Below are 15,677 nucleotides of genomic sequence, written 5' to 3'. Positions count from 1 at the left end.
ATATATTTGAAGTTGAAAGCAGTTGAGCTTTTATATATAAAGTTGAATCTTTAACCAATATGTTGATAAACTGGGATATATGGATGTGGACACTTTGATTATATATCTGTATAAAACTATAAATTATATTCCTTGGACATATTCTAATAAGGCGACTTGGACAACTCATATATCAACAAAAAAGAAGGGAAAATAATATGAGCTTGCAAGGAACCATTTAGTTGACCCTATATGAATCAAAGTACAAGCCTTCTATATCTATTTCTAAGGTTCATCAAATAAATACTCCTTTCCATGATCAGACCAAACAGAGTTATTTGCTATCAAACATTTTTAAAAACATGGAAAAGTTTCCAAAGATTGCATGCTATGCATTATTTCTTTTTCTGCTATTAACCGTGGGGGTTAGAGGACGATTCTTGCATACAGATGCTTCTGAGTTGATATCGGATGGTGCTGATGATCTAGCTCATGGTGAAGGATCATATTTTTTTCACCTCAAAGGAATTGATTCTACAGAAGAGCATTGTGAGCAAATGTATGGGTTTCTACCATGCTCAGAAAATTCGTTAGGCCATTTCTTCCTCATTATAGTTTATGAGTACCTGTTGTATCATGGAGAATGCTATGTTTCTTCGGGAGGTAAACGGATTTTCAAGATTCTTGGTCCTGGTGTCTTTGGTGCAAGTGCTTTTCAGGTCCTTGGTTTTCTTCCAGAATCCTTAATATTACTCGGTATGCTCCTTTTTCGCATAGAATGTCTCCATGCCTTTTAATATTTCTTATGGGCCTTCATACTTGTTAATTTGTTACAGTTTATCCTTGTATTTTCTCATTAGTTCTGCAATTGATCATTGACTTTTAAGACATTTATTCTTGACAAAAAGGTGTAGGTTGGCATCAACACCCTTGACCTGTACTAGTAATTTTTGTACTCGTATATAAATGCAGTCTCTGGTCTTTTTAACACTAAAGAGGTAGCTCAAGAGTATGTCTTGACTGGAGTTGGCTTGCTAGCTGGATCGACCATATTTTTGCTCACGTTACTATGGGGAACTTGTGTCATTGTTGGCAGGCAAGACTTTTCCGCAGAATATGGTTCCAGTACTTCATTGGCTTCTAACCAAATACCTCACAAGAATTCCTTTCAATTTCTTACTGGTTAGATTTGATATATTTCATTTCATAGATTTGGGTGTCGTATGTGTGTAATACTTGTTCCTTACTTGTAATTGTCTTTATGTTTTTATTCGTTTTAGGTTCAGGTGTAACTACCGACCCAGAGACAAGTTCAACAGCAAGAATTATGCTACTTTCACTTATACCGTTCTTGTTTCTCCTGATCCCGAAAGTTTTTGGCATGGATTATGCTACTCATGGATACATCTTTATAATCACACTTCTTGTTTCTGTTACATTCTTGCTGGTATACTTTATTTATCAGGTATGTACTCGTATGTCTACAATGGTAATGATGAATTTGGCTCTTTTATATATGAATAGGCCGATTTTATGTGATTACCTCAAACACATCAAATGGGTCAATTCAAAAACTTGGTTAAATGGGGAACGGTCAAATAGTTCAACAGGTTGAAAACCGTCAAACACATATTTTAAATGCATACAACCTCCTAAGTCATTTTATTCGAAGTATTTGAGGTCGCTCGAACCTTTTTGTTAAATATAAGCAACACATTTATTGTTCATAAATAAATTCAAGCAATAGATAAAAGGTGTTCGGAAGTGAGCCAAAAAATAACATGTTTCAACCCAAATCCAGTGACCCGTTACCCAGATGGCCCATCCTGCTACCTCTGATCGACAGTTTACTCTTTGAGCACGATACTGAAGGACACATAAGTAGACATTAACTTACATGTACACTACATTTTATATATCTTATTTTGAAAATTAGACTGTCAAAGTGACTTCCGTCACCAAATATAGATAAAACTGATTTCTGTTTGTCATAAAATCATTCCATACTGCCATTTAAAGTCTAACTTGAATCATCTCATATTTTGTGTATCTATCATCATAACCTTGAGTTTTTTATGTAGATGTTCGAGCCCTCAATCCAAAAGAGACGATTGTCATACGTCAAACATGAACATTTAGTTGTAGACATTCTAAAGCATTTGCAAGAACACACTGCAGAAAAAATACTCACAGATGATGGTTTAGCAAACCTACCTGCTATAAAAAGGTTAGTTTCTTCTTTTTTTTTGTAACATCTTTTTCTATAAAACATCTTCTTTGGGTCTAATTAAACTGATTGTTGGTATGCAGTTTGTTTACGAAGATTGACCATGATGGAGATGCGTACATATCATTTCCTGAGCTCAAAGAACTTCTCCAAGATATTAAATTTAGGCAGTTAACTTGGGGCAAGGAGCAAACAATTGAACAAGTGATGAAAGAATTTGACTTTGATGGTGACACAAAAGTAACTGTGGATGAGTTCACCGATAGATTCACAAAGTGGCTTGACGAGACTAAGAATGCTGTGAATAAACCATATCGCTCAGTTAGTTCTTGGAAGGACTTATATCAGGTATTTATCTTATTATAAACTCTTTCTCAACATTTTATTTAGCTTAAAATCGCATTAGTGGTTGACATTTTTAAGCACTTAGGAACATTTGTTGAACTTTATAACATCTATTATATAAGCTTTTTTATAAGCCGGTATAAAATCTAAATCAGAAAAATGATAAGGCTTCTTAATTAGGCGCGTATAAAATGTATTGTTCTGTATATATCGTAAAAGTTTCTTGGCATATCTGTTTTTTCAGATTGTCCAACCATGGGTTCAAACAAAAAAGAAAGAACAAGACATGATGAAAGTCCTAGTATCAGAAATTGTTGAGCATGCAAAAAACTCACCTATTGGGAAGTTTTATAAAGAAGACGGAACACCAAATGTATCTGCCATAAGAAGGTAAAGACAATAGCACTAGTTTATAGTATTTGATTTTGTAAAGAATAAGTCAAAGTTTGGTTAACCAGTTGATTCATATTGAAAATATCATTAGATTATTTAAGAGCTTAGATGTCAACAACGATAATGCTATATCATTATCCGAATTGAAAAACCTTATGATGGACATCGATTTTGGGGAGACATCTTGGAATGTGGATGAAGCAACATCTCATATTATGGAAGATCTAGACAAAAGTGGAGATAAACTGATCGATGAAAAGGAATTCATTGATGGATTTAAAGATTTGCTCAACAAGTCCAGTGAACAACTGACCACCCCCGAGACACCTAGGCCTGAAGATGTATACCAGGTAATTAAGCTAACAAACTACAAGTACTGTAAAAAGTTGGTTAAAAGTAAACTTAACTTCTTGATTATGCAGAAACCCTGGGAGAAATGGGCAAGCGATGATGTGGATAAATCTGTATGGGCATGGACACAGGCTATAATGTTATTGGTGCTTGGTATAGCTATGTTAGCCCTTCTGGCTGAACCGCTCATACACAGTGTGCAGAAAGTCTCTAACTCAGCAACCATACCATCATTTTTTGTATCATTTGTGTTAGTTCCCTTGGCTACAAATGCTAGAGCAGCTGTCTCTGCAATCCAAACTGCAAGTCAAAGGAAAGAAAGAACTACTTCGCTGACTTTTTCTGAGGTTAGTTCATTGCTTTCCTCACTTGTACCAAAATTACTTCGTTTGTGGGTTGAAAATGTGTTGAGTTGGGCCAAATTAGAAAATTCCAATCTATCATTTCTACCTCTTGAATTTTATAAATATTTAGTGTTTAGAATAAGATTACAGAAACTGCATTATCACAATACTAATCCAAACAAAAAAGAGGTCCTATACATTTGAAGACACTTTGGATGACTTTTGACGTGTTTGACCAGTTTTATCTTTGGTTAAATGTTTTACTTTACATATCCAAGTGATTTGACCTATTAAATATATCAAACTGGCAACTGATTTGTGTATCTTTTTATGGTTGATGCAGATATATGATGGGGTGTTCATGAACAATGTTCTTTGTTTTTCTGTTCTCCTGGCAGTTGTATACTTCCGTGGATTAGTATGGCATTTCACCGCCGAATTGTTGAGTGTGTTCATTGTTTGTGTGATCATGGGCACTGCAGCCGGATTTCGATCAAAGTTCCCTGTTTGGACATCGATGGTCTCATACCTTCTTTATCCCTTATCATTGATTTTTGTGCATGTTTTTGCTGAGTTTTGATAGAAAGAAAGGAAAGGGAGATTTATATTGGTTGTATAAAATGGAACTGGTGTATAAAGTTTATTTTTCTATGTACATAAAGAATACTCAAAGTTTGAAAAATTATTGTTGGTTATCTTTGATTCTTTGTTTAGAAGGATTGAAAAACCATAATCATATTGTTTATATTCCTGAACCAGGCTATATATATATATATATATATATATCATTATGCAGGCCCATCATTCTTTGCCACTTCTTTCATTAGAGCATCAACATTAGAAGTCCATAGGTGAAGTTTATATTGATGTGGATCGTGTCCATGTGACGTATATAGCATGAACAATGCATATTTAGTGAGGCCCATAAAGAAAGAAACTGTTAAGATCAATACCCATGGACTAACCAACAAAAGAGAAAAAATGAAGTAGATCCATTACTAGTTTATTATTTTTCTACCTTATTACTATATTTTATTGATAAAATCTAGGTGGGGTTCTAGTTACAAGCTTGAGAAAGTTTAAGAAATTTTGTATATGATACTTGTATGCACTAAGCTTGTACTTATATTTTTTGGATATTATGGGCACAAACATAAGTCAAAAAGTAGGAAAATCAATCTAATACTCAATCATATACTTAAAATCAACAATATTGTCAAATGTTTAACACATTTGTCTCTGAAGACAGATGTCAAAATGCCCTTATAAGGCCGAAAGTTCTTTTCTATCTTAGATAAGACATGGAGGCAGTCTCTCTATCTTAGGTAGGGGTAAAGTTATTTACATCTCAATCTCTTTCATACACCGTCATTCGTATTGGGACCCAAACCCGTAAAATACAACATTGGTTGTTACTTATTTTCTTTTATTTTTTGCTTAGTCATATACTTTCAAATAAAAAACTCTTGGGGCTGTTTGGTTCATAGAATGTTTTTAAAGTAATCGAAATTTGTCAAAGAAATTAGAATTTAAAAGAATTGGAATTGGAAAGTTTTAAAACTTATCATGTGTTTGGTTGACAGAATTTAATGAAAGTTAGTTAAAGAAATCTAAATTCGAACTATGAAAAATGACAATAATACCCTTTATTGAACTTTTATAATAAATAAATAAATATATAAACAAATAAAAATATATAAATAATAAAAAAAATAAATATGAATAATAAAAATATAGATATTTATATTAAAACAATAATAGAAATATTAATATTATTAATGATAAATATTAAATATTAATATAAAAATAATAATATTAATAAAAATATAAACATTAATAATAAAAGTAATTTTAATTAGCATTATTTTTATTAATAATAAAAACAATAAATATAAAAAATATAAATATAAATACTATTATACAAAAAATAAAAGAAATATTAATATTATGAATAATTAATATTTATAAAATTAATATAAAAATATAAATATAAATATTAATAATAAATTTACTTTTAATTGGCATTGTTTTTAATAACAATAAAAATAAAAAACATAAATAATAATACAATTACAAATATAAATAGTATAAATATTATTATAATAATAATAATAATAAGATAATAATAATAATAATATAATAACAAAAAATAATAAAAATAACGTAAATATTAAATAAATAATAATAATGTAAATAGTAAATAAGAATAATAATAATTTAAAAATAATAATAATTTAATTTAAAAATATAATATGAATAATAATATAAAAATAATATTTAATAATGATAAAATAAAATAAAAATAATTATAATTATAATAATAGTAATAATAATAACATAAATAATAATATATTTTTATTTGTTTAAGGTCTTTTTGGTAAACTTACAAACATTTCATTGGAATGTTAAACTTTCCATCTATTTTGTGATGAAATCTTAAATTCCATGATTAAGGAATTTGATTGGAAGTTTACAATTCCAATTCCTTGCTTTTTCCCAACCAAACATGGTAAAAGATGGAGTTCATATTCCAATTTCAACGAATTCTTGAAAATTCTGTGAACCAAATGTCATTTATTCATGCTTAAATGTTTACTTAAAATGTTCAAATATACTTTACATTTATATTGTTTTTAAGCTTCACATGTAGTGTATGACTACTTTTTTCTGAACATTTTTATTTTTTTAACATTAGTATATGACTACCAAATATAGTCATATAAAAAACACTGAGAATATGTGAGTACTTTATGGAAAATATGTGGATTTATTACTTTTGCTTATGAGTCTGGTTGTTAATTCCCGGGCACTCTTAGAAAAAAAAAAGTTAGATTCAAATTTGAGAACTTTTTGCGGAAAAATTACTATTAGTTCTAAGCCGGATCATACACATGAGCAGAGGAAGTCAGAACAAATAGATATATTACGATTACTAAGATATTTCCCCCTTTAAAAAGTACCAAAAATAGTAATGATATCAGAAAACATACGAAACTAAGTTCGATAATGTTTATTAGTCATTCGATTTTCATAAATCGATATCCTATTTGTCTATGCGTCAATGAAATCATATCACTCATGAGTTGATTTGAAGTTACAACACAATGAGTATAAATGGTAAACTTAATCCAATAGCCCATGATCGAATTAGCCCTCAAAGCCCAAACATATCAAAATATTCAAATGCGTTGTTTCGGTAGTATCAAACTATCAATGTGCATTGGATTTTTAAACGGAAATTATATATCTTTTGAAAAATAACCTGAAAATCTTTTTAAAATTATAAGACGGTGACATATAAATTCTATAAATTTCCTTTATCTAATTTTATCTTTTGTTTTTATCATTTGTCATTATCTTATGGTTAAAAGGATTTTAAGCTACTTATTTAGTAGGATTAATCATTTCTCATTTTTAAAACATGATAAAAATGCATATGATTTTGAAAATAATAACAGATATAAATTTCATATAGTTAAAAATATGAAGTTGATTAAATAGATGTTAACATACAATCAAAAGACAAATAATATATTTGTTGGTTAACAAATTGTGAATATAACATGTTAAAATCTGTAAGCGTCAAACTTATGCCCTTATGGGGATAAAATTGATAACCGGTCACTCAAACTAATATATAATGTGTGTCTATCCATAATATACAAGTACATAAGTTAGAGATGCTCTAAGTTTGAACCGAAACCTTATACTATTAATGGGGAAAAAATGCTTGCATAAATTACTAATCAAGCTATTGAATTACATGTAGTCACCGTCTATTATGAAAAGAAATAAAAAAAAAAAAAAAAACAATCTTATATAAATGAATCATACCGACATATGTAATCACTAAATTGGGAATTATTAGAGTGACGGGTCGTGCTAGTTGCTATTGCAATTGCTACTTGTTAAATAATGGAAGACCCACGAATAGGATAGGGTTGGAGATTGACAGGTGGCTGGTTTCAATAAGAAAGTCACAAAGTCCATATGATATTATAGGTTGATAGATAAATACAACAATATACAAGGACTTTATCTAATATTTTCAATTATATGTTATTTGTCAAGTGTAATACAAGAATATTAAAAGTATCACTAAAGTGGAGCCCAAATTTTGTGAAACTTATCCATAAACTAATAAACAAAGGAGGAAGGGATTATGACAGGGAAATGTAACCAACTATGACTCAATAGTTATGTAGTGACCTTTTAAATTTGTTATCTGATGTAAGTACCTTTCATTTTTGTTTTTTTAATGTATCGGTTGACCTGTTGTACCGGTAGCCGGTAACAATGTTAATTTTACTTTGAGATTATGGCACTTGAGTGTAACTAACTATGACTGAATGGTTATGTTATGTAGTGATCTTTAAATTTGGCTATCTAATGTAAGAACCTCTCATTTTTGTTCTTTTCTTATACTGGTTGACCTGTTGTACGGTCATGGTTACGGTTGTGGGTTGTGAACTCCGACGAGGTTGTAATGGGTAGTCCCGGTCTCATTTTTCTTCCCTTCAAGAGGTGTGACCATCTCTCCACCATCTCCACATCCAGACACGTGCCCCCGCTGACTGCCACAAATAAGATAAACAAATGTCAGCCTACACCCAGACAACCACCATCGTCATCCTCTGTCAAAAATCACCCCCTTTTACCCCCATTGTAAACCAACGTTGATAGATGTTGATGGTGGTGGGGATGAGATTGTCGGATCTTTAATGGTTAATGATGATAGGGTAATCATAACAAAATCCGATTTGGGGATTAGGTTTTGTCACAATCAAAAAGTCAAAGATGGAAAAATGGTTGTTATTATCTTTAACACTTTTGTATACAACAAGTGAACAAAACAGAGAGGTTCTTACATTAATTTAACACTTTTGTAGGTTACTACATTACATAACCATTCGTTCATAGTTGGTTACACTCCGGTGCAAAAATCCCCATTTTTTTACGTCCAACGTGGCATTACCGGTTACAAAGGGGATGTTACCCGGTAGGATACATTAAAAGAACAAAAATTGAAGGTACTTATATCAGATAGCCAGTTTAAAATGTCACTACGCTACATAACCATTGAGTCATAGTTGGTTGCACTCTGGTGCCATAATCCCAATGAGGAAATATCGACATCATATTCAAAGCTTGAAGTTACTAGCTACTTTAAACTAGTAAATTTACCCTCACGTTGCTCCAGGATATGGTTTTTAGATGATAAAGTGTTAGATATAAACATAATAAATTCATTAACAAACATAACTTGTAATCGTTGCTATATACATAAGTAAATAAAATAAAAATATAAAAACAATATAAATAGTAGAGTAAACGGCCGAAATCGTCCTTGTGGTTTACCCTAATAATCAAGTTTCGTCCTTAACTATTTGAAATGACACTGACAATCCTTTTAGGAAGGATAAGGATCACATCTTGTCCTTTATCTAAACGTTCGTTGTCTCTGATCCGTTAACTATCTCACGTTTTTTTCACGTGAGAGTAGTATCGTCAGTTTAGAAGCTAAAGGACCAAACTTAATATTTTTTCACTTCTTTATATCTTTTTCACAGAAACAAATGACCACCAAACACCACCAATTTTCTTATATTCTTTTACACAATTCCTTTCCACCCCAAAAATCTATACATACACAAATATTAATCTTCAATCCACTATATAATATTTATATGTACACATAGATTCGAGATCTATCATCATCTTCAAAATCTATATACACACATCTCTATATATGATCTATCTACATCTATATAAATCACTACTTTTAAAACCAAAAACTCTTTTATCCTAAACCACATAAGTTGATCCAGATATAAGTAGCTGACCAGGTGGTTGAATGGTTCCAGACCCAGATGATGATGTTCATTTAAGGATCAGTCTTGACCCGATCTAGTAAAAAGTTTGTTGAAGAAGAAAATAATGACGAACAAGAAGATGGCTTTACATTGACCATGATCCAGCCACCACCACGAATATCAAACCACCACCATTAAGATCCGGCCACCACAAGATCCAACAACCATCCCCCAACATCTGGCCACCACCGTATCAATCCTCCCACGCCAATGCACCACCAACAGCCGCCACTTATTGTATCTCTCATTAGAAACCCTAAAAGTTCACACTTTCTCACTCTCTGTGTCTCCTGCTCGTGGCATCGCACCCTCTGCCGCTGTCGCCCGATCGTTGCACCACCACTAGAAACATGCTTTATAACTCTCTCTCTCTCTCTCTCAACTGCTGTTGATAATCTTCTTCAATCATGTTTTATTTTGTGTTTATTATTGTTTAAATAGAAAAATAAAAAATGATGAATGTTAGGTTGAACCATTTAATTCTATAACTGATAAGTAGCACGGTGCATCATATTGTTTGAGATTTGGTTTGTATGAAGATTTGGAAATGTGAAATATAGATTTTGATTATAGATATTAAATACATATATGTATCTGGGTTTGAAAGGTAGCAAAAGTCTGAAATGCCCTCACCAGTTATCCACGTGTGGGGGCTAACGGATTGGAACAAACGTCCGTTTGCATAAAGGACTAGATGTGCTCCTTATCCTCCTTAAAAGGATTGCCAGTGTCATTTCGAATAGTTAAGGATGAAAGTTGATTATTAGGATAAACCACAAGGACTATTTCGGCCGTTTACTCTAAATAGTAAGATATATTAAAGAAAAAAAAACACACACACACAAATAACTATGTTAATGCAAATAATGACAATATGACGACGGTGATGTAATAAAGTGTCTTACTTTAAATGTTAAATTAAAGTAAAACGTAACAATGATTTAAATTAGAGTTAATTTCACAAATTGTCCTTGTGGTTTTACCAAAAAATCACGTTTCCTCCTTTAAACTTCAAAATGACACTGATAATCCTTTATACGCGGATAATGGTCACGTTTTGTCCTTTAATCTAACGAATGATCGTCACGTTTCGTTTTTTATACGATCGACTAAAGGACGAAACATGACCATTATCCACGTATAAAAGACTGTCAGTGTCATTTGAAGTTTAAAAGATGAAACGTGATTTTTTGGTAAAACCACAAGGACGATTTTTGAAATTAGCTCTTTAAATTATTATATATTAAATACCATTATATATAGAGCGGAACGAAAAAAATCATCAAAACCAAATGTTTAAAGGTAAAACTGCAAATGGGTAAAAGTTGTTTGATAGAATTATGAGAACCCAAAAGTTTTGTGTCAAAAGCTTAAAAACAAAAACTTTGACATGGGACAAAAGTTTGAGATAAAAACTTTAGGGAATGCAAATGAAAAGAGACCAAAGTGATGTTAAAGCCTTAAAATTGAAAATGTTAAAAGTTTAGGGTGTAAAATGAAAGTTGTTTAAAGTTAAAAAGAGGTTGTACATTAAGCTTCAAGAGTTGTACATTGCATATTACTTTTTAGAATATATATAATGTACTGATATACATATTTCAATCGTATTAGCTAGTACGTACGACATACACTAATATGATGCATGATACACATATTATCATCTATAACATATTTTTATAGGGATAAGTGTCTTGAAATGCAGTTAACTAATTCTCAAAAGTAATTGTGTGCACGAACTCTAGGTCAGCTTTATTGTATTCAGGAAACTTGTTCAAGAGTCTCATAGCATGCAAAAGTGTCCGGGTAAGAAGTTAGCTGGTCACCACTTTCACTTAAGTCGCCGGAAACTGCAAATATTCACCGGAAAACTTAAAAATCCTATTAAACCTTCGTTTCTTCGAATTAGACCACGAAATTCGCACCAAAATACTCAAAAATCAGCCACGAACAAACCCTCAAAAGAAGTTAAACCGATTGAGACTCACCGGAAAATTCACCAACTCCCCGGAAAAATTAAAATCACCATAACTTTGTTGTTTCTTCGAGTTTCGACTTGAAACCAACACCAAACTGCTCAAAATTGACGTCCACATAAGTCCTAACCGGAAACAATCTTGATCAAATCCTTGCCGGAAAAACGATTCTCGCCGGAAACTTCTTTTTGATGTAATAAATTTAGAGCAACAGCAGCGGCGTTTTTGATGTAATTCGCCATATAAGCTTTCACGAGGAATTAAGGGTTTCAAGTGGATCTTGGGTTTGGGTTTGGTTTGATGTAATATTATATACACACACAATCAAGGAGGAGGAGCAGCAACATCCATATTCGAAAGGTATATGACGGGTGAAATGGATTCATATGTGAGTGTTTAGATTCAGGAGACAAATGTGATAAGTGATGTGACGATCTTTAGATTGGCCATCTTTCTCGTTCTATAGATTTATGTACATTATCATGATATTGATTTGGAGATATATTTAGATGTGATAATCTAAGAGATCTGTTGTTGGTGATAATGTATATATTTGAACATAGATATAGATTTAGATATGTTATCATGATATAGATTTGGTGTTGCTGATAATATATATATAGATATAGACATAGGTCTAAATTTGCAGGTGGTACATAATGAAAAAGAAGAAAAAGAGAGTCCAACAAAAAGGGAAAGGAAATAGTTTCCTGGTAAACAAATTTTATGAGAAGTAACCGGTCCTACATAACTATAATCCCGTTTTATGTTTACAATAATCATAACTTTAAGTTTTCTGAATACAATAAAATTGACTTAGAGTTCGTGCACACAATAACTTTTAAGCATTAGTTAGAAACCTAATGACATATGAACTAACCAAATTTTCTATTATTATTACCATTATAATTTAATACGAGTATAGAATTCTATATTAAAAAGATATATAATTGCAATTAACCAAAATATAATAAAGTTTGAGATATAGATGATAACGTTGACTTGTCACCATGTACTTTTAAATAGATAGTGCTAGGCCCGTAAAGTTGTGATGACTTTTTGCTCTAAAATAAAGTTAATAAACCAATTATAAAAGCTTAATCACCAGAAGAACTCTATCACGCCAAATGTCCATATACACAAAATAGCCACGGAAAGGACACGACACATCAGCAGACAGAACATCGATATATTTTATTCTGCCTTTTTTCTTCTAATTTGTAGTTTGCAATAAGATGTGAACATAATGTAATTAATAGTTTGTATAATTTTGTCTCTTTGCACAACATATCATTCCTTTTCCTACAAATATTTTGAATCCGCTAGGATGTAAAACCATAATGATTGCCAATTAAAATCGTTTTCCACAAGATATTTATATATATACTAAAAACCAACTGGTTTTTTACAAGTTTCTATGCACATGGTATAATTATACATACATGCAACTTTGAACTCTTTACCTTTTAATCCCCTAAAGATTTTATCTTTTACATTTAAACCCATCACCTTTTACTACTTTACATTTCAACTCCCTAAAGTTTTCTCTTTACTTTTTAACCCCCAAAGTTTTTTCTATATACAGTTTAGCCCATCAACTTTTACATCTTTACCTTTTAACCCCCTAAAGTTTTTATCTTTTACGTTTTAGCCTATCAATAAAATGTTTTATTGTTACAATGTCAAATAAATGTTTGTTGATGACTTTATCAAATTTGTACCAAAACATTGTCATCTGAAAAGATAATCTACTTGAGTCTCGCCGCAAGGTGTGTAATATAATCTGCGGCAACGTGTTTAAGCTTAATGAATCATTGTCCACGACGTTACTATAAAAACTCCGCGGCAACGCGCGGGTGTTTATTTCTAGTTTATTCTAAAAATCATATTCCACATCATATTTTTACATCTTTAGCCACGTCATTTTTTTACAAATTATTACATATATCTTAATCTTTCTCATATACCGTCAATATATTGTGTATGAAAAACCGTAGTCGACAATATATTTCTCTCTTTGTTCTCAAGTTTTACAAATGATTAACATTCTTACAAATCTTTTAATTTTACTTTCAAACATACAAATATTTTTATGTGTCTTTACAATTTTCACATTACGACACATATTTTCTATAAAAAAAAATATAAGGATGTCTAAGGATCACATACCTGACTAAAGATATATATCTACCTACAAATCTTTAACTAAGTATTTATTTCGGTGATAAATATATACTCCGTAAAACATATTGGAGATGGCTTAAACCTAAACTTACCTATTTTCCACATAAAGTAATAAAACACTTCCCTTCATTTTGGTAGGGGTAATGGTGTCTATATCTCAACCTCCCTCATACATCGTTAAAGACGATATTTAAGACCAAAACCCGTGAAAAACGACATTGGGAGTTACTTTCTTTCCATTCACTTTGATGACATGATCCAAATTCACAAGTTAATGACCCGGAAACTACCAATGTAATGTCAAACACACGTTCTCTCTGCCAAACCCCACGCCTAATTAGGAATACGGAAACCTCATGTTCTAATAACATAACTCAAATGCATTCATCGGTTATTTAGAGCATTCTTAACAATGATGTTTTTTTCCCTCAAAGTGATGCAACCATCATGTTAATTACCTTTTTTTTTATCCTGAACCAATGGCAAGGTGATTCCATGATAGGAGTTAGATGATCATAGTCATCATGCGTGTCTATGTGACTACGTAATGATATTTTGTGAAATGTTACTCTCCATTATTGAGTTTTTTTTATATGGGATAAGAAATAAAAGGATAAGAAATTTTTTCTTTTTATATTTTTGAGTTTTTCTTTTGGAAAAAAGAAAGTGAAAGAAAAGATTATTTAAGGCTTTTTGATAAAAAAAAAACTTTCCTGTCACATTTGGCCTGATTTGAATGGAAAGCTTTTTATTCACCTATAAATTTACCTCTTTACCCTACCTTTTAACACCGTTTCATATATTCAAGTTTTTATTAACATTCCAATTAGAATTAGTTTATAGGAATAATTTATTTGATTTCATGAGAATCTTGAATTGGGCCACCTTACGAATATTGGTTATGGTAGGGCTGTAAACGGTTTGGTTCGGTTCGATTAGCTAGAAATTTCGAACCGTTAATTTCAGTTACTCAAAAAAGTCGGTTAATTGCGGTTTTATTTTCGGTTAACCATTTATTAAAGTTATGCTATTATAAAGTTTAAGTTTTCAATTATAATAGTCAATTTACATTGTATTAATTAATTTTTCTATGTAAAATAGTTATTTAACTACATTAATATTTTGTTTTATAAATAAATATCTAATTTTGAATTACTTTTTTCTAACATTATATTTATGCAATGCAAGTTTATATTGAAGAGTATTATGATTTACTACTTAAAATGTCTTTTATATGATATTACCAATATTTTTGATAAATATTTTAAACAAAGTTAACAACTTTTTATTAGCAAGAGTATATATAACAAAATTACTTAATAAAATATATATATTTTATTATATATATAACAAAATTACTTAGAATATCCAAAACTAATCATAGATTGTGAAAGAAACTTAATAAAATTGTTAATATTTTAGGTAACAAATACAAAAAATTAGTTAAATAGATATGTATTTATTCATGTAATACATATATGTGTAAATCTACACACACACACACATATATATATATGAAAATTCGGTCCGGTTCGGTTAACCGCGGGTAATGAATATTGAAAACCGTAACTGAACCGTTACACATCGGTTTTTTTGTTTTCGGTTTTTTCTGGTTTCGATTTTTTCGATTTCGAATCATGCGGTTCAGACAGGCTTTTCGGTTTTCCGGTTCATTTCTTACACCCATAAGCTATGGGCAATTCACTATCCAGGTAATTATCTATATCTATACTATCTAATAAAGAAAATAGCTCCCCACGTTGAAAGTTACATGAGAAAATGACTAAAGTACCCTTAATGAGTATATAACACTATCAACCTTTTTTATTTTAAAATATCCACATTAACCCTTTGCATCAATTATCTAACATCACACGACTCCCCTACTACCACCAACAGTCGTCCCCCACCACCACACCGTCGCCACCACGAAAACCGCCGCATTGCGCGGGTAACATGCTAGTATATTATATGTATATGTAACTTACACATGTGTAAGTCATGGTGA

The 15,677-nt window shown here is 31.1% G+C and overlaps 1 protein-coding gene across 1 annotated transcript; it reads left to right on the top strand.

Moving 5' to 3' along the window:
* Nucleotides 1-341: 341 nt before the first annotated feature.
* On the top strand, nt 342-4,320 carry LOC122591948 (sodium/calcium exchanger NCL2-like). The gene is made up of 9 exons (XM_043764170.1): nt 342-735; nt 952-1,161; nt 1,260-1,444; nt 2,061-2,206; nt 2,290-2,554; nt 2,796-2,941; nt 3,036-3,294; nt 3,367-3,642; nt 3,983-4,320. Exons 1-9 carry the CDS (start codon nt 342-344, stop codon nt 4,217-4,219), a joined length of 2,118 nt encoding a protein of 705 aa, XP_043620105.1. The 3' UTR covers nt 4,220-4,320.
* The last annotated feature ends 11,357 nt before the right edge of the window (nt 4,321-15,677 follow it).

Source organism: Erigeron canadensis, chromosome 3 (genome assembly GCF_010389155.1).
Source record: "Erigeron canadensis isolate Cc75 chromosome 3, C_canadensis_v1, whole genome shotgun sequence".
In the NCBI taxonomy this organism is placed as follows: domain Eukaryota; kingdom Viridiplantae; phylum Streptophyta; class Magnoliopsida; order Asterales; family Asteraceae; genus Erigeron; species Erigeron canadensis.
The sequence above is the reverse complement of the archived record's forward strand: the minus strand, read 5'-3'. Positions and strand labels throughout refer to the sequence as shown.

Bases quoted from the DNA above. Each gene is read 5' to 3' on its own strand.
- LOC122591948 (XM_043764170.1), top strand. From the start codon at position 342: ATGGAAAAGTTTCCAAAGATTGCATGCTATGCATTATTTCTTTTTCTG. The intron at 1,162-1,259 runs GTTAGATTTGAT...TATTCGTTTTAG, and splicing joins TTCCTTTCAATTTCTTACTG to GTTCAGGTGTAACTACCGAC. The intron at 2,207-2,289 runs GTTAGTTTCTTC...GTTGGTATGCAG, and splicing joins AACCTACCTGCTATAAAAAG to TTTGTTTACGAAGATTGACC.